Below are 25,567 nucleotides of genomic sequence, written 5' to 3'. Positions count from 1 at the left end.
GGAAAGGGTCAGTGGGGCATGTCTATAGATGGGAAGGGGAAGGGTTTCTTGAATAATAATAGTTAACACTGAACTTGCATTCTGTCAGGCACTTTTGTAAGCACTTCAACTTCTATGGTCCTTGGAATAAGCCTATGAATAGATACTGTCATTTTTTCCTCATTTACTAGATGGTTACCCATGTATTGCTTACAGAAACACTATGAGTTTCCATGGATGAAAAGACTAAGGAAGGCACCAGGAGTTTAGTCACATGCCCAAGGTCACATGGCCAGAGAGTGGCAGAGCCAAGACTGGCTTGTAGCCGTCTCACTGTAGAGCATGTGGCCCTAACCACTGTGCTCTGCATCCTGACTGTGCTACAAATGCTGGCTATTCACCTCTTGCCAGGAGGTCACAACTGGAAGGAACTTCAGGTTCATATGGTTTTACCCCTTCATTTATAGTAGAGGACCAAAAAAGGAATTGCCCAGAGTCACATAGCTTGGGACAGACAGCCCCAGGCCTCCTGCTCCTCACCCCAGGGTATTTTCCCTATTATAGAGAACTTTCCTGAGTGACCAACTAAGACTTTGGGTTCCAAAATGTCAGGTGGAACAGAGCTTAGTGATTATTTTTTCCTGTCACCTTATTCTAGGGGGGGGGAGACTGAGGCCCAGACCTATGTAGGACATGTCCTACATGTCCATTCAGGACATCATGTTCAACTACAGGCTTTCTTGAGGAGGATGGAGTGGCTTACAATGACAGAGCCAGAGTTGGGAAGCAGCAGGGGAACTTTTCTCACCACTAGGGCACAAACACACATGCACAGATCCTCACGTATGAATCTGCAGACCTGACACAAATTTGCTTCTTCTGCCAGGAACTCCCACCCAGTTCACTCCATCAAAGCAGGGCTGGGATAAGGGGACCACTTCTGTGAGCCTGGGAAGCCAAAGGCCTGGAGGAGGCAGCCAGAAATATCCAGGACACTCTGCCCCAGGGACTAGACAGGAAGAGTAGGAGGAGATAGAGGGGGTGGGCAGGAGTCCTCACAAATACTATCCCAGGCCCTCTGCCAGCTTCTCTTCTTCCCTGAGGCCAAACACTGGCCGAAAGCATGACAGCCCCTCTCTTGGAGGAAAGTGGACTCTGCAGTGCCCAGTCCTGATTCTGTCCTTGCTGGTGGCCCCAGGGGGTAGGGAGAAGGTGTCTGACTGTTCCCATTTCACAGATGAGGAAAAGAGAGGCCCACAGATGGCATGGGCTTTTTCTTGTTATGAATGAAGATGTGGGACTGGATTGAACCCCGTCTGCTGCCCAATCCCCAGCCAAGTACTAGCCTTTTCTTAGGGCAGGGAAACAAGTGCCTCCTGCCAGGCCCAAGCTAAGGAACAGGGTTGGGGAGGGGCTGATTCCTGGGGAGAGTTTCCTCCCAAATGGTCTGCTTCAGGCACCTGGTACCTGGAAGTCACAACAAATAGAACCAGTGCCTGGCCCTCTCCTCAGAAGAGTGGAAGGAGAGCAACTCTTCCTGGCTGAAGCTGGCTCCCAGTGCCAGTTTTTCACAAGTGGGTTCAGTGGGTTGGGACATTGTGCACACACCTAGCACTGACCCTCAGTAGCCAAGCACTGGGGAGGGGGTCAGCGAAGGTGGGGGTTTATGGTTCCAAGGCTGGGCAGAAGACCAGCCATTTGGCCCTGCTTCCAAGGCCCCAGTGGGGTGTTGTCTGCAGCTGGTGTGAGTTTCCTCTACCCAGACAGTGAGCATCCCTCTGGGACTTGGAGAGGATGAGGAACTATCCTGGCTATGGGCAGCCCACGGAGTTCCCAGGCTCTGCCCGGCCTCACGCCAACCTCCCTCTCACCACTTTGCACCCCCATACTGGGCAATGTTCAGGGTGGGAGCAAGAAAAGACTCTGTGTCAGTGTCAGACTCTGAGCCTTTCTAGAGCACATACCCAGCTTTGTTCATCTCTCTATCCACAGTGATTGGTACACAGTGAGGGTTCTGTTAAGTGGACTCCTGGACCCTAACCTAAGTGGGAGTCTCCAGTGTGATAGAGGAGACACAACCCCTGTCCCAAAAGAGCCTGTAGTCTGATAAAGGAGACACAGTCCCTAGATGCCCCGAGCCTCATGGTGGACTCCTGGCCTTGCCACCTATGGCAGTGTTTCTGCACACAGCGTAGCGAGGAGCTTGCCTGGGTTTGAGGAAGAACACTGGACCAGGAGTCAGGATTCCTGCCTGGCTCTAATGCTGGTACTACCACTGATGTGCAAAAGCCATCCAACCTCTCCAGGCCTCAGTTCTTCGTCTATAAAGTGGAGCTTGGATCTGACATCTAAGGTTCTGTTTAGTGCTGACACCTGAATTTATCACTGAACAGCCACAGAAGGGCTTGTCATATTGTGTCTCCACAATGGAATACAGTGACACAATGGAATACAGTGACAACGTCACACAGGGCTCCCAAAAGCTTAGCTTTATGTGGAAGTGGCTCCTGGGGGGTGGATGACAAGGGTAGGACCTGGAATCTGGAAATCATCACAGGCCCCACCAATCAGACCTGTACACGCCCCACTCATTCACTTCAGAGACACCTATTGAACACCTGTTGCAAGTTCACTGCTGGGCCAGGTGCCACATCATCTTCATTTTGAATGCCTCAGGGCTCCTCATAAGAGCCTTGAAGATTGGGGGTAGGGGATAAGGAGGGTTGGGCTACTTGCTCTTGCAGAATAATCTCTCTTGACTTTCAGTGTCCAAACTACTGGTTGCTAAACAATTGTGGCTTCTTGGTGGGTGAGAAGTATGTGCTATTCATGTCCGGGGGAGTGGAGGAAACTATCATTTTGCTTTTTTGGGCCATGGGCCAAACTCTGGGTGGGACACTTTCATATCATCTCTTCTAACCCTTAATATTACCCCTATTTTAAAGATGAGGAACTGAGCCCCAGAAGAGCAAAGTAGCTTATTCCGTGGTCTGACAGTAAGTGGCTGATTCCAAAGGTCTTTCCAGTCCACAATGGGCGCTTCCAGGTGGATAAGCAGCCCAGAGGAGGAGACAGAGGTTGGGGAAAGGGACTGGTTGCAGTTGTGAGACTGGCACTGTTTTCCTCCCAAGCATCATAAGAGGGTAAGACCTCAGGCACTTAGCAGTCAAGGCCAAGGGCCTGAGTAACCAGCTGGCAGCTAGTTTAAATCTCTGACCTAGATGAGAGTTAAGGGACATCTCTTCCTATCCTGCAAGTTATGATGGAGTCTCCTTACAACACCTCTTTAAAGTGGTCACCTCCTTGGTTGCCTTCAATGTTGGAAGGTTCACTTCCTCTAAAAAACAATCCCTTGTAACTAGGGACAGCTCAGATGGTTCACACGAAGCTCGAACCTACCTCTTTGCAGTGCCCATCTAGTGGCTGGTTTTAGCCTCACACAAACAGGGCTTTAACAGAGCCCAAGTTTATACCCTACAGAGCTTTATACCCTACAGAGTTTATACCCTACAGGGGCCTACAGAGCTCCACAGCTTACCCTCTCTCCAGGAGTTCTCTGATGTGACTGGTTCTCTCCCAATAAACCCCATTCAGAACCAGTCTGTCCTAACAAGACTGGGGCCAGCCCAGGAAGGTGGCTGGAACTTGACTGCCACTTTTTTCCCATTTGCAACTCAAAGGAAAACCCTTGGCGATTAGCTCTGTGAGTGATTCTGGCCTGAGGGTGTAATCCAAACAGATTTTTCCCAACACTTTACAGACTTAATAACACAGCTGGTTTAGCATTATCTCCTACAAATACAATTAGGCTGAGTCAGTATTCAAGTCCTATGCGGGGCGGGGGGGAGGGGGGGGGCATAATTTTCCTTCCTGGTTGAGAAGTTAGTACCATGAGGCTCTGACCCCAGACTCTGCCTGTTGATCTGGCTTTCCATGGTTTCTTTTTCATGTGGGTGGGTAGATTAACTGGGGCAAGGAGGGGGAGTTGGAGAGGGGGGCATTGGAGGGAGAAGGGCTGCAGTAAGAGGTCTCTGAGACTCCCATATCCTACCCACCCCCACTCTAGCCATGAAGTATATTTCAAAAGAGAGGCTCCACTGGCTTCTAGAAAGTACTCAGACCTGGTGTTGTGTCACTCTCTGTTAGGCCTGAATCACATCATGGAATTTTGGATTTATTTTCCCCTTCCTTTAGTACTATAGATGGGGACACCAATGCTCAAAGAAGTGAGGTGACTTGCCCAGGGTCACCTCGTGAAGAGCGGCACTAGATCCTAAGTGTCTGGATTTCCCTTTGCTCTGAGTCCATCATGACCAGATTTACCCTGGGTCCCCCCAAAAATGACAGGTGACCCCTCCCAGGCTTGTCCAGCAACCCTAGAATCATTATACGCAAGAGAGAATACCAGGTTTTAGAATCAAATGCCCCATTTGCACACTAGGCTTCAAACACATGCAACTCATTAGCTCGCATGAGAAAACTAATCCAGGATGGGTTAAGTTTCTTGAAGCTGGACCCATACTGACCATGAAATGTTGGTTAAGGCTCCTTCCTTCCTAGGAGCCAGGGTTCTGCCTGGGGGTTGCAGTGATCCCTGAGTCCCCATACCGAAGAGCAGGGTAATGTGGTGGGGGAAGTGTTGTGCCAGGGCTGAGCTGGTTCTAACTGTGACCCAGAGAAAGGCCAAAGCTGCGAGTTGAACCAGGAAGGCTTCTCGGAGGAGGAGGCGGGGCCAGCTTGGTAGAACAAAGGAAGGAGTGAATTTTCTTGGAGGTGGTAAGAGATTGAGCCGAGGCTCAGATAAGGCTGGAAACATCCCTCCCCTCTAGCCCCCTACCCAGGGCCACCTCTCTGGTCCTTGTCCTTCCCTGCAGGGTCCAGGGGCGCTCCGGGAGGTGACAGTGCCCGGCCCTCGAGGCGGAGCCAGCTGTGGGGTGCGCGGCCGGTCTGGAGCTCCCTCCCAGGGTGGGGAGCGGGGGTGAGCAGGCCCCGCGGGGGGCTCCAGCAGCCCTTACAAGGAGTGTTGCGGCTCTCCGGGCGGCCCCGCCCGCCGGCCTCCGCCGGCTCCTCCTCCTGGCCGGGCTGGGCCGGGCCGCGGGAACGCAGCCCGCTTGGCGCTCGACGGGCGAGGACATCGACGGGGCCGAGCCCGCGAGCGCGAGGGGATCCCGCGATTCGTTCTGCTGGGCCCCGACGGGCGGGCACGCTGCTCGGGGCTCTCCTACTGACTACCCGTGTCCCTCTTAGTAGCCTCACCATGTCCTCCGTGTTTGGGAAGCCGCGCGCGGGCAGCGGGTCGCAGAGCGCGCCACTTGAGGTCAATCTGGCCATTCTGGGACGTCGAGGGGCCGGCAAGTCCGGTGAGTTGGGGGGGGGGGGGCAAAGGGAAGGGATGGGTGGGGACGTTGTGGACTTGCAGGCAGGCTCCCTCACTGGCTTTGGGGGCTTTCTGCACCCAGGTGCGTTGGGTCAGACAGTGTGATTTTCTTCTTTGCCTCAGTTTCTTTGTTGCTTGGTGCTCTCTCTACTTTGTCCTCAGCTCTTCCATCTCTCATCTGTCTTCGGTTCCTCGCCTGCTTCCCTTCTGTCTGTGACACTAGGTATCTCTCTCCCCTCTGCCTGTCTCGGTGTCTCCTGGTCCTCAGCCGATCTCTCCCTTGCCGTTTTGCACCTTCCATCTCCTCTCCCTGGGGCCCCCATCAGCCTTGGGGACTAGCACCAAAGGGACCTGTTAGACACTAATCCCAAGCCCAGGCCCCTGTGAGCTTAGTCACAGCCTTGTTATTCCTTGGTTTAGGCCGGGGATGAAAGAAGGTGGTAGAGGTCACTGGCTGCTGGGATTTTCCAGGGAGGGGCTCACTCCAATTCCCTGGAATGGAACAAAGTGTGCATTCTTATTAAACGTATTTGTTTCAAGTCAGACCTCTCTTGACTTTCTGGAAACACGTTGGACCTAGGTCCCAGGCCGCTGGGACTTGTTCTTGATGAACCAAGATCTTCAGTTACCACTTGAGCGCAGGTGGGTAGGGGGGAGGGCGTCACCACAGGCAGAGACCCAGAGAAAGGGTTCAGCCCTGCCCCGCTGCCACTTACAGTCCCAGGCAGCTGAAGGTAGGAGGGCAGAGGGGCTCCTCCTGGGGCTGTTACAGTTCCAGCCATTAGTGACTGTTGGACGTGGGCTGTTAGCTATGTTTCCTTCCCCAGAGTATTCTTTGAGACTCCATGGGATCCTACTCTCCATTTCTGAAACCAGCCCCCTGACTCAGAGAGGGGACTCTGAATCATGTTTTCCTACAGAAAAGATTTGCCCTCTTCCTTTTGAAAATCAAACTGTGTCTGTAGCTCTGTTATTAGTATCGTTTAGCCAGTGAACTACATGTATGAAGGAATTTAAATTTTAAAGTATGTATTCCCTGGGTAGTAGTTTGCAAAATGACACTGTTCGGAATCCTGGGAAAGAATTATAAGGATTTTCTTTAAAATATCACATTACTTTTTAAGAGTCCAGCATAATAATTGGCTGACCCTGGGCTTTATGTGGCTAAATTCTGAACAAAATCAGAGTCCTATTAATGAATTCCACCCAGGCAGAACCTCATTTTAAGTTTTACATTCTTCATAAGCGCAAGACAGAGCCAAGACTTGAGACATAGGGGACCAAGGACTGGAGGGTGTTTACTTGGGACGTGAGTGTTCGTACTCCTCCCGGGGATCACAGACTGATCAACTCAGCTTTTACTCTTTGGCTTATAGCCAGAACCAGAATAGATGCCCCCCATTCCAGAATCTTCACGACTTGACCAGGGTGGGAGATATCTCCCTTCAGTTTGAGTTTTACCAGGCTGACCCTAAGGTAACATGGGTCCTGGACCCCTCAGTTTGAGTCTCTTTTTCTTTTAAAAAAGATTTTATTTATTTATTTATTTGAGAGAGAACGAGAGCGAGCATGAGCAGGGGGGAGGAGCAGAGGAAGAGGGAGATGCAGACTCCCCATTGAGCCCGACTCAGGGCTAGATCCCAGGACCCCAGGATCATGACCTGAGCTGATGGCAGATGCTTAACCAACTGAGCCACCCAGGTGTCCCCAGTTCAAGTCTTTATAAATACCCCTTAGGCTTGCCTCTCATGACTTTTCTTGCCATTTAAAAAAAAAAAAAAAAATGCCGGGACGCCTGGGTGGCTCAGTTGGTTGGACGACTGCTTTCGGCTCAGGTCATGATCCCGGAGTTCCGGGATCGAGTCCCGCATCAGGCTCCCAGCTCCACGGTGTCTGCTTCTCCCTCTGACCTTCTCCTCGCTCATGCTCTCTCTCACTGCCTCTCTCTCAAATAAATAAATAAAATCTTTAAAAAAAAAAAATGCCAGGATGCAATTGGAGGGGCATGGTTCCTCATATTTCTAGTTTCTGCTGAGCTTCTCAAACCAAGTCCTCAGCTCCCAGACACATTCCCCCAGAGAGCTGAGCTGAGTGTCAGCCAGGAGTCACAGAGGCTAGATAAGGCCTCCCTAAATGAGAGGGACAACCTCCAGGGGCTAGCAGCCAGAGACGGTGGGGGGAGACTGAGCCAACTTCTTTCTGCTTCCCGCAGCTCTGACTGTGAAGTTTCTGACCAGGAGGTTTATCAGCGAATATGACCCCAACTTGGGTAAGAAAAGACTCCTTCCCATTCCTCCTACTGTTGTCCCACTTGGATCCCTGCAACACACGTCACTACACTGTGGTGGGCCCAGGCCTGACCAGGATCTATCATCTGGTGGCAGAGGGGAGGAGCCACCGGGATGACTCAGCCCATGGAACAACATGGTTTAAGTGCCAGAAAGACATCCTTCCATAGCCCACCCCAAGACAACTGGCTTAATTAAGAGAACTGAGAGAGGCTGATTTGCCCTAAAATATGAGGAATGGTAAGACTTAAAAAAAAAAATAGCAGAACGTCTGTAACTATTATTATTCTTTAAAATGGTCACTCGATGTACTTTTTCAGAAAAGCTGGACAAAACGCTTGAGAAATTCTGTAGTGTTACTGGCTTCTGACCCATTTTTGAACCACACAAGAAAACTTGTCTAGTTTTATAGACATATCATGGTCTATTGGAAGAAAGGATGCTCTGTTGTCAGTCAGAGCTAAGTTTAAACCCTAGCTCTGCCACTTACTGGCTGTGCAACCTTGAAGCAATAACCTAATCTCTCTGAGCTTCTGTTCCTCATCTGTAAAATGGGCATAAAGGTAGCTGTCTCAGAAAATTACTGTGAGGATTAAAGAAAGAACACGTGTAAAAGATTTATCCTAGTATCTGATCCACAGTAAACACTCAATCCATGTCCATTTTTCCTCCCTCTCTCTCTTTTATTTTTTTTTAAGATTTTTATTTATTTGAGAGAGAGAGAGAGAAAACCAACAAGCAGGGGGAAAGGCAGAGGGAGAAACAGACTCTCTGCTGAGCATGAAGCCTGTGGGGCTCAATCCCAGGACCCTGAGATCATGACTTGAGCCGAAATCAAGAGCCAGAGGCCCAACCAACTGAGCCACCCAGGCGCCCCTCCTTCCTCTTTCCTTAAGTTTACATTTATAACATTTGTTTATTGCAAACTGTTCCTGAGAAAAATAGTGTGTTTGGATATGCTTAACCTTTTGAAAATGGGGGTTTGCAGTCTTGGATGGTTTTTCCCATTCATAAGAATTGAATAAGGCACTTGTGGGACCCTTGAGGGCCCTTCTAGGAAATGCAGGGCGATGGGGCACAGACTGGAAACGCAGCAGTACAGACAGCACTGGCCGCAGCATGCCTCTGTGGAAGGCACTGTGACATCTGGAGGGAAGAGCCCCTGAGCCTGTTGGTGCCCTCAGTTCAGGTTGGAATATTGAATCCCAGTGTCAGAGCAGGAATGGACCTCAGGGCTATTGAGTCTATTTGATTAGCATGGGAGTGGGACACAGGGTGTAACTGTGTGCCAGCCAAGAGAGGTTGAGAGAGGCCAGAACATGAAATCAGATGGAGTGGAGGAAGGGAAGATAGGGAGGAGGTGGAAAGGAAAGGCATACAAGCAGGGGTGTCTGGGAAGGGGGAAATGGAGATTTCCAAGGATGGTTCCTCAAAACACATATTCTACCTAGCTCAGATGGGGAATACTTATACTAAGAAATATTAGCTGTTTCTCTGAAATTCAGATTCAATTGGTCATCCTGTATTTTCTCTGGCAGCCTGACTCTAAGTGTCTTCCTCCCTAACCCCATTCCTTACCCTTCTTTCAGGGTCCCTCCAGAAGAGCCTAGTACAGTGGTGGTTTGGGCTTCCTGACTGAGTAATTTTGGAGTTCTGACCTGAGAGCGGAATGCGTGGTCACACTGTCCGGGGGTGAGAGGGGTGGGGAGCAGCTCCACAGCGGTCAGTCGCCCTGGCCTGAGAGCCTGTCAGCTGGAGAGATGACGAGAACCTCTCCTTCAGCATTCTGGGAGGCCCGTGCCATGTCTTAGGAGTTCTGCCCCACCATCTGAACATTCCAGCCACTGTCCTATGGCTGGCCACAGCAATATGGGGACCCCAGGACCGGGACCTTTCTTTCTATGGAGAAAGGTCTGAGCATCCAAGGGAAGGGTTAGCCACTAGGACATGTAAAACAGCTCCTTCTTTTTTTTCTGAGGTCTTCTTTGAACCTAGAGTGAGCTTCTTGAGCATGGAGACCTGCATTATTTATTCTCATTTCTAGCACAGAGTACAGTACTAGGCACAACGTAGATGCTCTCAAACATGAGATTGAATTTTGGTTTTAGGATTAGCCTTTAAAGAAGAGTTCCAACTATTATCGCCATTTTACAGGTAAAGATATTGAGGCAGAGAGGGCTCAGTGATTTGCCTATGGAGAACCTCGGTACAAAGGAAGATGGGTCCCACTCCAGCAGCTTTCCCATAAGGGCAGCATAATGCCCTAGAAGGCCTGGAATCAGAGGTGTGTGGTACTGGGCTCTCTGAGCCTCAGTTTCCTCATCTGGAAGATGGGGCCAATAGCCTGTGCCGCATCTGAGTCAGGGTCGTGGCTGGGAGAGCTGGTCGGAGCTGAGAGAATCAGTGTCTATGGAAAGGCTATGCCTGTGCTGAGTGCTCCAGGAAGGGGCAGGGGTCCCCTGGAGAGCTTCCTCTCAGGAGCTGGGGCACCTTGCCTGGCTTGCCCAGGGCAGAATGACAGCTTCTCACCTCTCTTGCCTTCATCCTGCTCCAGCAAGGACATGGACACCATTTCCGAGGCATCATCCTACACACACTGACAAGAATGCCTTTAGTACCTTTAAAAGAGTATTATTGGGTAATCAGGGGGAAAGTTTGGGAAAAGAAACTTCTCTCAGCATGGAAGTCCTTGGAATATTATTTAGAAGGAGGAGTTGTGAAGCCCATGTGGACCCCAGAATGCTCTGGAGAGCAGGACTTGGTGATGAGAGGACAAGTTACTGTAACTTGGAAAGGACCCTCCACCTCCAGTCACCTCGCTTGCTAAGGAGGAGGAAGCTGGATAAGATGATCTCCGAGGCTTCCCCCTGCTCACTCCTGCGTGTGCCACATCTGGACTGGGAGCTTCTGCTCTTCCCCTGTACTCTGCCCAGATAGAGCTGGAGGATCAGCTGATCCCCTGAGCAGAGGGTGAGGGGGTCCCCACAGGGAGGCAGCCCAGCCTAGAAGACCTGAGTTCACTTTCCTTCCACTGATGGGGTGCTTCATGGCAGTGGGCAAGTTCCCTCCTCCTCTGGGCTTCCTCTCTCTTCAGTGGAGCTAACAGTAACCTTGAAAGGCTATTTGCTGTGAGGAACCCCAGGAGACCAACACTGGGCTAATGTTTTTCCTTGGGCTGGGAAGGACACAGTGCCTGTTTTGGGGTGGGGGAGGGGGTGTGGAGCAACTAAAAGGGGGGCATTAGGCAACTTTGGCAGGAAAATAAAAATCTGAACAAGATGTAGGCATCTAGGAGCAGCTCTTCTTGCACCAAATATAGTTAAACGTTTGGGGCATATTTTCCATTAGATTTTTTTTTTTAAATCTTTGAATAAGAGCAGCTATTTATCCAAGTCCCCAAACAGGCTGGGGATGGGAGCTGTCTGTGATTCCTGCTGGCTGCTAGTGGACCTGGCGTGTGTCCAGGCCTGGCTTGACTGCCAGGGACTCTCAGAGACAAGTGGCTGTGAACTCAGCCAAGGTTCGGGTGGGGTGGAGGAAGGCGGAGAGGGCCCTAGTTCTGCCCTTAGAGGTCTTCTTTGGGGTCACTTGGGGCACAGGGGCATCCAGAGAAAGGTGACAGCAAAGTGCACTCACACACATGGGCCAGTGGCATAGAGGAAGGTTAGAGATAGGGAGAATGATGGCCAATGTGACAATGAGGTCCTCTTTGCACGCCTGGCCAGTTGCACTTTCTCAGGTTTGAGATCATGAGAACCCCCCCAAAACAAAAACTCGTGAAAACCAAATAAGGTCAGTGGTTTAGTTCATAGTATGGTACCAATTGCAATTTCTGATCACTGTACTATGGTTATGTAAGGTGTTAACATTGCTGGGAGCAGAGGGAAAGGCACACAGGAACTCTCTGTACTATTTTGCAATTTCCACATAAGTCTAAAATTATTTAAAAGAAAAAAAAAATCACCTAGGAATGTGAACCTGCCCTGTAAGCTCAGGAGCACCACAGTCCCCACTGTCCTTGACCAGGCATTTATAGTGTGCCAGGCCCCGTGCCTAAGGGCCCATCCAGTCCTCACACAGCCCTCTGAGGGTGCGTAGACAAGCCTGGCACAGTGCCTGGCACAGAGTAAACTCTGGAATACTTTTAGGCAGTGTTATCATGTTACCCCCATTTTACTTTTTTTTTTTTTAAGAGATTTTATTTATTTGGAAGAGAGAGCTGGGGGGAGGAGCAGACGGAGAGGGACATGGAGCCCGAAGTGGGGCTCGATTCCAGGACCCTGAGATCATGACCTCAGCCGAAATCAAGAGTCAGATGCTCGACCAACTGAGCCACCCAGGTGCCCCATGTTACTCCACTGTAAAGTGAGGAAACAGATTCTCAAGGAACTGCCATGACTTGGCCAAGTCACATAGCTAAAAGGTAGCTGAGCTTGGGTGTGACTCCACATGTCCAACATAAAATATTCGACTACACTAGAGTCCTCTACTATTACTTGGTAAGGATTATTTGTAAACCTTCTCAGGGACTTCTGAATAGAGTCACGCACGCACACACACACACCACCACCACCACCATATGTCATATGCTTTTCTTTCCCATCCATTCTCCCACTGGGGGCTTCCTGTGGGCCGTGGCCAGAGGGAAGAGGGTGGGGAGGCTTGTTGTTTGGGAGGGATGGGCTGGCAGTGCAACCGCAGAGGGCTCTGCTGCTAACCAAGCCTGTGGGCCACATACTCCGTCCTGTAGGCTTGGTGGGTGGACCTGAACGCAATGCTATCCCCTGTGGCGTGCTCTTTGACTGACCTCTCATGCTCTGAGCCCTGACAGGTAGAGCAGCATCTCCTGGCTAGGAGGTTCTGTCTGTGTCCTCCATTTGGGTGAGAGCCAAGGCCTTTCCAGTTTGTCCTAACTCAGCCAGCCCTGGAATAGATCCCCCAGGGTCTAGCACAGGGTGGCTGGGACTCAGACCCAGTCTGCGACTGAGTGGCTTGGCCTGCCCCTGACCTGGCTCGCCGTCTGTTGCAGAGGACACCTACAGCTCCGAGGAGACAGTAGACCCCAGCCTGTCCACCTGAGGGTCATGGATACTGCAGACCCGGTAAATTACCCCTGTGGGTAACAGGGTATGTTACTCTCCAGGGTATGGAGAGCTGAGAGTCAGTGTGGCCTCCTGAGAAGTCCTTCTCCCAGAGCGGAGGCCTCAGATGGGAATTCATAAACTTAATCTCTAGTTTGCTATGTGACCCTGAATGAGGCACTGACCTTTCCAGGCCTGAATCTTTTCATTTGCTGAGAGAGAAGAGATGAAATGGGGTTGGGGAGACCTGTGGTTGCTGGTGTCAGCTCTGAGATCCTGTGCTCGGGGACTCGATGCTCATGCACACCTGGAGTAGGGCACACATGTTTACACTGTGGCCCCCTCGGCCCAGGCCCCCTCAGTACACACATTCCCTCTATGTTCTCACCATCCCCTACCAGGGCTAGATACCAATTATTCCCAGAGGCCCAGGGTCACCATCAACCTGACCCCAAACCAGCAGTGCCCAGGGACTGCTGGGTCTCTGCAGCAGCCATGCTAGAGTCTTGGCTCTGTGCCCCAGAAGCCAAGGTCCCCGAGCCTCTGGCTGGGTGGTGGGAGTGAGGCTTCAGAGACAATGACTCCTTTCACACCAAGCCAAATCCACACTCAAGCACCCCTTTGAAAAGGGTTTGGCTGGGCAACAATATACAAAGACGGAGGGAATGGGGAGGTGGGATGGAGGAGCTCAGGTGAAGGCCTTCATCCCCAGCGAGGCTTCCCTCCTTTGCCCCAGGACACCCCCAGAAACTGTGAGCGCTACCTGAACTGGGCCCACGCCTTCCTGGTGGTGTACAGCATGGACAGCCGCCAGAGTTTTGAGGACAGCAGCAGCTACCTGGAGCTGCTTGCTCTGCACGCCAAGGAGACACAACGCAGCTCCCCAGCCCTGCTGCTGGGCAACAAGCTGGACATGGCCCAGTATAGGTGAGCATGGACCATGTGTCCTCAACTCTGGGGCTCACTGTCCTCATTTGGAAAGGCTGTGTGTTGTCATCAGGGGTATTGGGCTGCTAAGGAAAGTTATCCCCCCAACTTTAGGTTAAAGTGTACAGTGTGCGTGGCCTTCCAGACAGGCCAGGGCAGGAAGAAAGAGCTTCTGGCCCACACAGGGGGTTGGACCCCTAAAAGTCAAAGAGAAGCCACTCCTTCCGTCCTCATGGGGCTTTGTGGTGTCCCTCGGCCTCACCCTTTCTTGCCTGTCTATATGACCTTCCATCCTCATTCCCCATAGCTGGCTGGTTATTATTCGGTGCCTGGTTCCAGTTCTGAAAAGAAAGGCTGTGATTGGCTCCTAGATTCAGGGGTCTGCTCTGGTCCAACCAGCTCTCGCCTCACCCAAGCGTGGCGCCAGGCTCACTCCCACCATTGGCGGTGCTGAGGGCAGTTTTTCTTTGAATGGACTGGACTTGAACCAGAGGTCACAGACTGGGCCAGAGGACAGATTACCAGCAAACACTGCAGCATTTTGCTTGGCGAGCAGTGTTTTTAAAAGACCTGGAACTGGATGCTTTGAGGAGGGGTATGCTCTTTGCAGCTGACCATAGGCCTTACCACTCCCCATGGCTTTCCTCCACTCTCTCCATACATTCCAGTTGTTTGCCTGGTCCCTGAAAGCATGACGCTTCCACCTGATGGGTAATCCCTGTGCCCTTCTCTACCACTGACGTTTGTCCTTTGTGACCTTCCACGCATCTTCCATCTGTCCCTCCCTGCTCATGGCCAGTCACTTCTGCTTCCCCAGACCCTAAAGGCCCACTGACTGGGATAAGGCAGGAGAGGATCTTTGGTGCAGAACAAATCAGATGGGCAGTGGGAAAGGGATGTGCAATCCCATGAAGAGAGGCCTCTAAAGGAAGCTTCAAAAGCCATCAAGCCCTCAGACCAAGACAAATTCCATCTCCGGGAATGAAGGAAGTTGTGTCATCTTAAAGCCAAAAGGTGGCTTTTGAGGAATCCTAGAACCCATGATGCCTGGAAGAGGGGTCAGAAGACTAGATGGTGGTTAAATCTATCTTCAGGATGAAGGGGACAACTAGACCGCTGTTTTGATCCCAGTCTTTGCCACAGGGATTGTCCAAAGATGGTTGGGAGCAAATAACAATGACTATGCGGCTCAGACAGAGCAGCTTCATTCCCAAGGAGGTCATGGCAGTTTTCCCTCTTTCCTTCTTTGATCCAGGCTGGTGGTGGGTCAGGATTTGATGCGGTCAGTCTTGTAGCTGAGATCACTGTGCTCTCATGATTGCCATGCAGCCTCATGCTAAATCGTGGGTTAGAGCAGTGGTTCCCGAGCCGCCAATAAATCGTCAGCAGGCTGTTGCACAAGAAAGGATCATGTGACATGCCCGTGTCTCCCATTCACAGACATGTATGCGTCCATGGGGTGCTAGTTTCTGGAAACCTAGGATTCAAGTCCCCGCAGTGAGAAATTTTTAGACTCAAGCTCATCATAAAAGCAAAGAACATGATGTATTCCTTCAAAGGGGTTCCTCAGGAAGCAGTGAGCTTACAGACAGGACACCAGCCCTGGGCGGGGAGTCCAGATGCTCTGCCCCTGGCCCTTTTTGGCCCAGTCACTCTCCCAGCTGATACTCCCCTGGGGAAGCTAGCCTGCTCCCAGCCCCCTGTTCTTGCCAAATTAGCCTTGGGCCAAAAACCTCTTCCCATCAATACCCACCAGTCTCAGGGGCTGTGCCACTGTCTGCAGGAATGGCCGGTGAGGCAATCAGCAGGGCAGGGGGGTCGCCGAGATTCAGCCAATGGAACCTTGGCCTCAAGACCTCGGGTACCATCATCCCTTCTTTCTTCTGGACATCTGAATGACCCAAGAGCCAGTCTTTTTCCTCTCACCTTGATCCCCATGGCTTTCAGGCCAGAAACTTCCAGGACCTCCCCAGTTAAATAAATAGTCAATCCTGTCAGGAAAGACGGTATAGGACAAAGCTGACAATAGGTGTTGTTCCCTCTCCCCTTCTTTCCCTCTTTCCCATGAAATGTCACCCTTGCTCTCCTCTGCCCCTCCCCTGGACAAGCAGCAACACTTTCTGCATGAGTCCTGAGAGCTCTGCCAACCACAGGCGTCCTGAGGCACCTCACCCTCCCTTCTCTGGGGTCTCATACCTTTCTGTCCAGATCCCTGCCTTTCTCTGGAGCTGATCCCACAGACCAGGGTGGAGGGTGGCTTATTTCCTGACCAAGGACCCATGCTGGCCTAGAGGGAGGCAGGGCTGGGGATGACCATCTTCTTCCAGCCACAAGCAGGGTTTAACCAGTAAGCTGCTCCCTTGCCCATGCTTTGGTCCTGAATTCTGGCTTCAGTGACATCAGCCATCATTTACTGAGCCCGGACTCTGCGCCAGGTACTCCACCGGGCACACAATACAAGTGGTCTTTCTTAATTCTTTTGGCAACCATGCGAAGCAGATGTCATTATCACATTGTACTGATGAGATGCCTGCAGGTCCCCAAGCCCGTGAGTGGGGAGATGAGTGTAGATGTGGGCCGGCCCAACTTGGATGTGTGCTCCTGACCCTGCCTCGCCCTGCTTCCCCCACCAGGCAGGTCACCAAGGCAGAGGGCGCAGCCTTGGCAGGCAAGTTCGGGTGCCTGTTTTTCGAGGTCTCAGCCTGTCTGGACTTTGAGCACGTGCAGCATGTCTTCCACGAGGCCGTGCGGGAGGCACGGCGGGAGCTGGAGAAGCATTCCCTGGCCCGGCCCCTTTTCATCTCTGAGGAGAGGGCCCTGCCCCACCAGGCCCCACTCACCGCCCGGCATGGCCTGGCCAGCTGTACCTTCAACACGCTTTCTACCGTCAGTCTGAAGGAGATGCCTGCTGTGGCCCAGGCCAAGCTGGTCACTGTGAAGTCATCCCGAGCCCAGAGCAAGCGCAAGGCGCCCACCCTGACCCTGTTGAAGGGCTTCAAGATCTTCTGAGGGCACCCGTCAGGATCCCAGGCTCAGCAGCTGGGCGAGGCTGCATGACAGGGGCTGGCTTCTCACCACCGCCTCTCCCTCTGTCTGAAGAATAGTCCTTGCCCTCTGGTGGACAGCTGACCCCTCTTCCAGCACCAAGTAATGTCCCGGACACCCAGTTCACTGTGTGAGCTGGAGGGACAGGCAGGAATGCTGCTCTTCCTTGCTCCAGGCTTTGGTTTCCATGGTAACCGCTGCATTTCCTGACCCCGAAGGGAAATAGCCCCTGAGACCTGGGGTCAGCCTGAAGTGGAAGGAAATTACAGTGTCCATCATGGTGCCATCACCCCTTCCTGCTCCAGCTGCAGCCAGATGTGGCCTCTAGTGTGCAGTTCTGGGATGGTCCGTCAGCGTGCCCGAGAACAGGCCGCAGGAGGAGCAGCCCTGAGATCCTAGCACCACCTGGTGGACAGGAAGGGCAAAGCGGCTACAGGTTGGTGGGGGTGTGGCTTGAGCCCGGCCCTCCTGTGGTTCTCTGACTTCACAGAAGCCCCAGGCAACAAACCTCATGGTTTATCCAAGTAGGGTCTAGTTCAAATAATCCTATGCGACAGGCTATGGAACCAAAATTCCCAGGAAGGGCTACTTCCAGTACTTTGCCTTTCAGTGAGGACTGGGGGCTCTGGGGTAGGGAGCTTCCACTGTGTTTTTCCCCAGAGACAGGGCCCCCTTATTTTCCCAGCGTAAGTGAAGGACTCTCTCCACAGACCTTCAGGACCAGCCTCCTGAAGTCTAATGATCAGAGCTGCAGAACAAAGTCATTCTAGTGACCGGCACCCAGGACTCCCGGGAGCCTACAACTGGGGTTATCAGACCCCCAGTTGGCACTGTCAGCCTGCCCCAGGCTTGTAGGTAGAAACACGGTACACCATCTGTAGTCTGGTCTAGCAGGACCCAGTAGCAGGACACTTCAACAGGGGGTCTGAATGTTCAAAGTCCACTTTTGAAAGATAGAAGCTAAGGCATTTGGGGTTCTACAGAAGGGGGTTTTGCATACATTATTTGGGGTCACTGCCACAGCTGATAGAAAAACACTGTGGCTCAGACACTCTCTTGGGATCCCATTGTTAGTACAGGATCTATAGTTTTCTAACTCTATTTACCTTGGGGCCCCTGGCCCCAAGGAAATCTCTCCTGGACCCAGGAGATAAGCAGGTAAACGGGAGGGCTCTGCTAGGAGGAAAGGATGGGAAGGGGATTCTAAGCTCGGAACCCTGCTCTTGGCAATTCTAGGACCTTGGATTAAGAACAACAACTCTAACCCAGACTTTAGCCCCATTCTGTGGATGGAGAAGCTGAGGTCAGAGGGAGGCTGTGAACTCCTCAAGACCACATGAGGAGTCCTAGCCAGGTTTCCAGACCCACAGGCCGGCTATGGATTTCACACTCTCGCTCCAAGCCGCTTGTGTTGGAACACCACTGTTTGAACAAACTATGCAATTCCAAATGCCCACTTCCAGAAGCATTTTAATAAAAAGCGGGTTCCCCCCCCCGTAACAGAATATTAGTTTGATTGCAGTTCATTCATCTATCTGCCGACGACATGGGGCAGGGCTCTGAAATCTCACTAGGTCTCCGATTCTTGTGGGTCTGGAAGGAGAACCAGTGATTCATCTCTCTCTTGTAACTTAATTTCCACCTGGCCTAAATTGTGATTTTCTGAGAGCAAAGTCTCTCTTAGGGTGTTCAGCTTATTGTCATCTCTGGTTTCAGCCTCAGCCACGTCTTGGACTTCTGGAATATGTTTTTCTGGTTTGTTTTTCCCCAGGAGCTTTTGATTTCTGGGAGGAGAGAAAACTGTTGAATCTGGGTTCCCTGTGCTGGGGGTACTGGGTTGGGGGCAGGACCAGGTCTCCCAAGTGGATTAGCACTTGGGGGAGGGGAACTCCTGTAGGCAGTTCTGGGAACTGTTAGGGGAGAAAGCCACAATAGTTTGGTGTTCTTTTTGGCAGAGAAATGGCTTATTCTCGCCCGTGCATCATCTCACCAAATCTTCATTGCCGCCGTGAGCTTAACTATTATTGTCCCCTGCTCCCCTTACACGTGAAATGGAGTTCAGAGAGGTCAAAGATTCACATACTTTGGACCTGATTTAAGTCTCCTGATTCTGGGTTCTGTGTTCTTCTTACCCCATCCCCACCTTTATCCACCTCAACGCTGGACAAAATATTTCAGGAAGTTCCTGACAATCTTCCTGCTTCTAGGTGCTTGCTTTTCCAAGCCAGCCCCACATACCATTGTGTTTCTAAAACCCTGGTGCGCACACATTACTCCTCAGCTCAAGCACCTTTAGTGGCTCCCCACTGCCCATGTCCTTAACCTGGCATTGAAGACCCAGCCTTTCTTCCAGTAACTCCCCCAAGTGTCATCGCTCTGAAGGTGCTTTTACTCAAAATACCCCTAGGCTTCCTGGCCATAGGGGAGGGACCCAGCTGTGGTAATGGCTGACTGCCCAGAGGACCTGCTCAGGCCACCAGGGGAGCAGCTCAGTGTTTGCTGCTCCCATGGACAGCCACTTTGTCCCTGAGTTGACCTTGCTGAGGCCGATGCTTCCTGACAGGGTAAGAAAGGCAAGATCACCTTTTGAGAAGCTACACCTCTTTGGTTCCTTTTATATCCTACATCTATACTAACCTTGCTAAAATAGACCTTTCATGTCCCTGTGCAAAGCCAGTCTCTGGCTCCCCAGTGTACATGAGCTAGAACCCAAATTCCTTGCAATGGCACGTAGGACCCATACATTCTGGGTCCTTCCCTCCTCTTGCCTTCCCTCCCCACATCACATTCTGCAGCCATATGGGCTGGCCCTCCTTCTCCAGCACCTCAAGCTTGGTGCCTTCTGTCCCTCAGTCTAGAAGGCCTCCTCAGCCCACTCTCCCTCTCTCTCTTTGCCCTGAAGTTCCCAGATCCCACCACTGTGCTCCCACACTATGTCCCACGCTGAGCATCCATCACTCTGATGGATAGATTCTGTAAGGCTGCATTTTACTATCCCAAAGGGTGGCTAGCCAAGACCCCTAGAAGACCACTCCCTAGATTTCCCTTGGGAGGGCAGATCCCCCCACCCCTCAGAGACCACCCCCAGACCAGCTCCTCACCTCTTTGCCTGGATGCTCCTTCCCAGGAGGATGAAACTTATCAAGCCCACCACACCCACCAGTGCAAAGATGGAGTAATTCCAAGGAGAGTCTGGGGAAGGACACACGAAACAGAGCCTTGAGGAGAATCTGCGTGCCCCTCAGGCCCACTCAGGTTTGGGGCTTGGGCTCAGACTCAGCTCATGGCATCAGTCATCCCCTGTGGTAGGCCAGGTGCCTTAGAGACTAATGAAGATTAGCCCCTGCCCTATGGGACCTCCAGTAAGGCGGAGGGGGAGAGGGAGGGACAATTTCTGCTCTGCAGAAGTCCTAATCTAATGAGAGTGGGCAAGTAAGGGGTGGGAGTGAAACTGTGTCCCACAGCTGGCAACAGAGAATACAGAAAGTGGCTAATCTGAATTTGGATAATGAGACGTGTCCACACCATACCAAAATGAGGCAGGATCCAGCCCCAGGGCTCTTGCATTGGCAAGGAATGTTCTTCCCCCACATAATCTGCGGGGCTCATCTGCAAGCCCTTATTCAAATGTCAGCTTCTTAGTGAGGTCTTCCTTGACCATGGTACCTACCCTTCTATTCCCTTTCTGTGCTTAATTTTTCTCCGTGTTGCTCATCACCCACATACTATGCATTTTAGTCATTTGTCTTGTTTATTTTCTCTCTCACTGGAATGTGTGCTCCACAGAGGGCAGAATAACCCCACTGCTGAGAACAGTGCCTGGTGCACCGAAGGAACTTAATAAATATTTGTGAGTGATCCGATAAATGACGAAAATGAATGACCACGCTCTGAGAAGAAGAGAGAGCAGTTAGGCCAGACCCCCGTGGGAATTAAGACCCCTTGGCCTCAGTTCCCACCTTAGGGGGAAATATGCAGCCTCACTGGAGGAAGCAGCTATGTCGGGGGGGTTCAGCCAGGCCCCACCCCTGATCCCGCATCACCTACCATCTTCTACCCGGAAGAACCAAAGCATTTCTTCCAGCAGTTCCTGAGGCACCGTGGTACCGGCTGGGGCTTGGATGACCCCCTCGCTGTGGTCCATGCCCCCTGCTCCTGGATGGGATCCGTTTCTGACAACAAAATCCTTAGGTCTCTGGGCTCCCCGGCTGCCCTCCTGGCCCCCTAATTTCCGGACTCTGAGCAAAGCCCTGAAGATCACTGGAAACAAAGCAGAGAGCATGACCAGATAGCCCACCCCAGTTTGACCTCCGTGACCGCCCAAACCCAGCTATCCTCTGGCGCACAGTTGCTGGACCAAGCTCGGGGCAGGTGGAGTCTGGAGAGGCAGAAAATGCAGGAGTCATTCAAGTCTTTAGGAAGACTTATTACACGTGGAGAAAAGCGTTGACCTGGGATTGAGGATTGAGTCACTGACAGGCTAAGGGACCCTTGAAGGGGACATTTTCTGCTTTTCCCTGTCCAGCACCCTCTGCAGCCCGATGTGCTCCGTCACCCTGGTTCCTTAGCAAATCGTCCCACCTCTCACCATTGATTTTCGTGTGGCAGCCAGTAACAGGCCCCCGTGTCCCCATCAGGGCCAGGCCTGTCAGTCTCTCTCCTGAACATGGGCACACCTATGACCTGGAGCTGAGAATAGGAAGATGCCAGACAGAGGTCACTGCCAGCACTTGCCACTGAGAGCCAGGCACCACGTAAGAACCTGAACTCATGCTCCTGGGATAAATCCTCTCCTTAATTTGAGCCCGTTCCCATTCCTACCAAGCAGGTTCAGTGGTATTTCGCAAACCTCTGTCAGTCCCAAACAGCCACACATCTGGACATATTCTTGCACTGCCTATACTATTACTACTTAACCTAAAAATTTCCACTGTCCAAATTCAAATGAGTGAAGTAGGTGCTATTAACTTCGACAACATATTTTCTTCAATCCAACATATCCCAAGTATTCTCATGTCAATGTAGTGAGTATAAAAATGGTTGAGGGGCACCTGGGTGACTCAGTTGCGTGGGCAGCTGCCTTCGGCTGGAGTCATGATCTCGGGGTTCTGGGATTGAGCCCCACGTTAGGCTCCCTGCTCAGCAGGGAGTCTGCTTCTCCCTCTGTTTCTTTTTTTTTTTTTTTTTTTTTAAAGATTTTTATTTATTTATTTGACAGAGAGAGATCACAAGCAGATGGAGAGGCAGGCAGAGAAAGAGAGAGAGGGAAGCAGGCTCCCTGCCGAGCAGAGAGCCCGATGCGGGCCTCGATCCCAGGACCCCGAGATCATGACCTGAGCCGAAGGCAGCGGCTCAACCCACTGAGCCACCCAGGCGCCCTTCTCCCTCTGTTTCTCCTCCTGCTTGTGCTTTCTCACTTGTGTGCCCTCTCTCTCAAGTAAATAAATTAAATCTTGAAAAAATAAAAATAAAAATGGTTGAGATATTTTACCTCTTTCATACCAAGTCTTTGAAACTGGGTGTAAATTTTACACATATTGCATATCTCAGTTCTGACTAGCCACATTTCAAGGGCCCAGTAGGCTCATGGGGCTACTGTATGATACAGCCCAGGTCTGTGCCCAGGCTAGGCCCAGGCTGTGACAGCTGATTCTCCAGCTGCTCTGGGCTCCCGGCTTGAGGAGAGCAGACCATAGGGAGTGAGCCTTGGGCTAAGAGTTAAGGAGCTGGCCCTTCCTCTGGCTCTGCCTCCCGTTAATTTGTCTAGGCAGATTACTAGGTCCTCTGAAGAACAAAAAAGGAAATAATAGGGAAAATAAGATTATCTGTTCAATGAATAATACTATCAATACTATCCCTACACATTTCCAGTAGAGGTAAGATACTTACATGCTCAAAATCAAGAAAAGACTGTTATCTAGAGTATACAAAGAATTCTTGCAAATTAACAAGAAAAAGACAGGAATCCTAATAAAAGATAAAGGATGTAAATGGCAATTTACAAAATAGGAAACCCAAAAGGGTAGTAAGCATATGAAGAAACGATCAATCTCTGGTAATCAGAAGAATAAAATTAAAAGAAAAATGAGGGGCGCCTGGATGGCTCAGTGGGTTAAAGGCTCTGCCTTCAGCTCAGGTCATGATCCCAGGGTCCTGGGATCAAGGCCCGCATCAGGCTCTCTGCTCAGCAGGGAGCCTGCTTCCCTTCCTCTCTCTCTGCCTGCCCCTGCCTACTTGTGATCTCTGTCAAATAAATAATAAAATAAAAAGAAATATGAAATAGGACTTGGCATCTATTCAATGGACTTGGTTTGGAAGGTAGGTAATTCTGCATGTTGGTGGGGCTCTGGGCTATAGCCTCAGGCACTAACGGAGGGAGTGTAGACAGGCAGCCATCCTGAGAGCAAATCAGCCAAAGTAAGTATACACACCCCACAACACAGCAATTCTGCTCCTGAGAAGGTATGTATGTACGTACATGTGTATGTATGTGTATGTGTTACACACACACACACACACACAGAACATTGAAGGAGGGGAGCAGAGTCGGAGGACTGATGCTACCCAACTTCAAACTTCCTATAAAGCTACAGTGAGCAAGACAGTGGAATTAAAACTAATCAGAGAAGAGTACAAATTTGCATGTGGGCTGATGTCCACAGGGGAATGTGGGGTCACAGACACATAGGCATAGGATGGGGTGAGGGATGTCTTCTGTCACCCTCTGCTCCCCAGCTATAGTTTCATAAACGCAGTGATAGGATTCTTTGTTGCTTGGTCCCCAAAGCCTTATACTTACTTTATCCTTTGGCTTTAAGTGGGTTCACCAGAGATGCCTCCCCAACTCCCCTGCAGTCAGGCAGGCCCAAGAAGTTCTGCTGGAGCCTGTACTTTGACATTGTCATGGAAACATTTCAGACCCAGGCCTGCTGGCTCTTTTGTTTGCAGACCCCCTTGGGGTCTGTGTCTCAGCTGGCTCTGGGGCACTGGGTGAGGAAGAGGAGCACAACTCAACGTTCTTCCTAGACTTCCTAAACCAAAGTTCTTTGCCATGCCTATAGCCCAGCCTTGCTGCTGGTTTTTTCCTTTCCTTTGGGTGCCTGCACTCTGTGGGAAGCAGGTTTTTCTATGCGGGAGCCACTTTTTTGGTACAGGGGCAACTTGGAATTTTCACCCTGTTCGGTGCCTCCTTCCATATATGTTCTTTCTTCAATCCATGCGAAGTGGCTCTGGCCTCCATCATCTCCTCGATGCCAGAGGGCTGCCTCCCCAGCTCTTGAGCCCATGGGGGTAGAGCCTCCTCGGAGGGGACTCCAGTTCTCTGGCATGGCCAGAGATATGGGCGTGTGTGCTCAATGGAGGGCAGACAGGCATGAAGGGGGAGGCGGGGAGTTACCATTGTTGCCCTTTGGAGATCGGTAGGAGGGTGGACCCCAGGGCTTGGCAAGAGCCCCTTCTGGCAGATTTGGAAATTTCCAAATAAATCCTTGTTTATTGGTGGTAAAAAAAAAAAAATTTGTTTTAATTGTATAATATTGTTATAATAAACATATACCAACAAAAAATCAAAAATGACGACTTGATTCCAGGTCTCGAGCTGAGAGTCAGCCCTCCCTGGTTGTGTTAGATGCCACAGGAAGAGAGGACACATTTCCTTCAGAGCCCTTATCCAGGTTCCTTCTAGAGTGAGCATCGTATTAATATACCTGCTTCTAAAAAACTATTAACCTTAGGGGCGCCTGGGTGGCTCAGTGGGTTAGGCCTCTGCTTTTGGCTCAGGTCATGATCTCAGGGTTTTGGGATCGAGCCCCGCATCAGGCTCTCTGCTCAGCAGGGAGCCTGCTTCCCCCTCTCTCTCTGCCTGCCTCTCTGTCTACCTGTGATCTTTCTCTCTGTCAAATAAATAAATAAAATCTTAAAAAAAATTATTAACCCAACTTCAAGATTTATTTGGCTTTCATTTTTCCATTCATGTCCTTTTCCTATTCTAGGGTCCTACCCAGGATATCACAATGCACTGAGTCGTCATGTCTCCTTTGGCCCCTCTGGGAAATTCCTGTGTTTTACACAAGCCTTAACCATCTACTGCTGGACTGTCATTCCTGTCAAAGACCCTGAGCCACCCATCCCCATGGGAGGTGGAAGACACTCACCCTGGATCCCGCTTCTGGGTCCCGCCTTGATCTGCTGCTGGGAACAAGCACTGGTTTCTAGGTCCTTCTCTCACAGGAGCACCAGCTGGTCTCTGCACCTGAGCGCTCCGCAGAGCTGTCATCTACGGGGGCAGGGCTGCAGAGCCCATGGCCATGGGGCCCCTCTGAGAGCTCTGCCCTTAGCACACACCCAGGCCTGGAGCCTCCTCCGTCACTCCAGGGTGAATGACCTTTTGAGTGAGCAGCCCCGGTGTGGCAAACTGACTCCACCTGACTTCAGGATCTGAAGGAACCAGGAGCTCTGTGCTTTCCTTCTTTCATGATCCAGAAGAACCAGGAGCTCCATGCTTTCCTTCTTATATGTCGACCTTGAGTTTAAAAAAAAAAAAAAAATATATATATATATATATATATATACACACACACACACTCTCTCTCTCTCTCTCTTTCTCTCTCTCTCTCTTTCCAGGTCAGGGACTGGGCTGGGGAGGACCCTTGGTCTGGGGGTTCTGTTGTGGCTGGGGGTATGTAGTATGCCCACCCCAGGTCTCTATTTCCTGTTCTTATCAATATTTAACCACAGTGCAGGGAGCCAAGCCTTGCCTTTTATAGCCTGTGCTTTCTCACAGTGAAGGTCATGGCCTTGTGTAAATTCTCTATAAGGAGCTATAAAATAAGACCTTTCAAGGGCTAGGCTAGGTTGAATAGGATCGTGTG

The 25,567-nt window shown here is 51.1% G+C and overlaps 2 protein-coding genes across 2 annotated transcripts; one reads left to right on the top strand and one right to left on the bottom strand.

Annotated features, from left to right (window-relative positions):
* Positions 1-4,042: 4,042 nt before the first annotated feature.
* On the top strand, positions 4,043-18,183 carry RASL12 (RAS like family 12). The gene is given in 6 exon segments (XM_047739064.1): positions 4,043-5,339; positions 7,569-7,625; positions 12,674-12,703; positions 12,706-12,746; positions 13,462-13,652; positions 16,286-18,183. Coding segments are annotated over 6 exon segments (798 nt in total). The 5' UTR covers positions 4,043-5,236; the 3' UTR covers positions 16,662-18,183.
* On the bottom strand, positions 18,148-25,103 carry SLC51B (solute carrier family 51 subunit beta). Its single transcript, XM_047739066.1, has 4 exons — positions 24,851-25,103; positions 20,745-20,957; positions 19,799-19,889; positions 18,148-18,481 (listed from the first exon to the last, which is right to left on the bottom strand). The coding sequence occupies exons 2-4, from the start codon at positions 20,839-20,841 to the stop codon at positions 18,268-18,270; spliced, it is 402 nt and encodes a 133-aa protein (XP_047595022.1). The 5' UTR covers positions 20,842-20,957; positions 24,851-25,103; the 3' UTR covers positions 18,148-18,267.
* Positions 25,104-25,567: the final 464 nt, after the last annotated feature.

This window comes from Lutra lutra, chromosome 7 (genome assembly GCF_902655055.1).
Source record: "Lutra lutra chromosome 7, mLutLut1.2, whole genome shotgun sequence".
NCBI lineage: Eukaryota > Metazoa > Chordata > Mammalia > Carnivora > Mustelidae > Lutra > Lutra lutra.
This window is presented reverse-complemented; position numbering and strand designations above follow the sequence as displayed.

Bases quoted from the DNA above. Each gene is read 5' to 3' on its own strand.
- SLC51B (XM_047739066.1), bottom strand. From the start codon at position 20,841: ATGGACCACAGCGAGGGGGTCATCCAAGCCCCAGCCGGTACCACGGTG. The intron at 19,890-20,744 runs GTAGGTGATGCG...GTCCTTCCCCAG, and splicing joins GTTCTTCCGGGTAGAAGATG to ACTCTCCTTGGAATTACTCC. The intron at 18,482-19,798 runs GTGAGGAGCTGG...CTCTCCTCCCAG, and splicing joins AGGAGCATCCAGGCAAAGAG to AAATCAAAAGCTCCTGGGGA.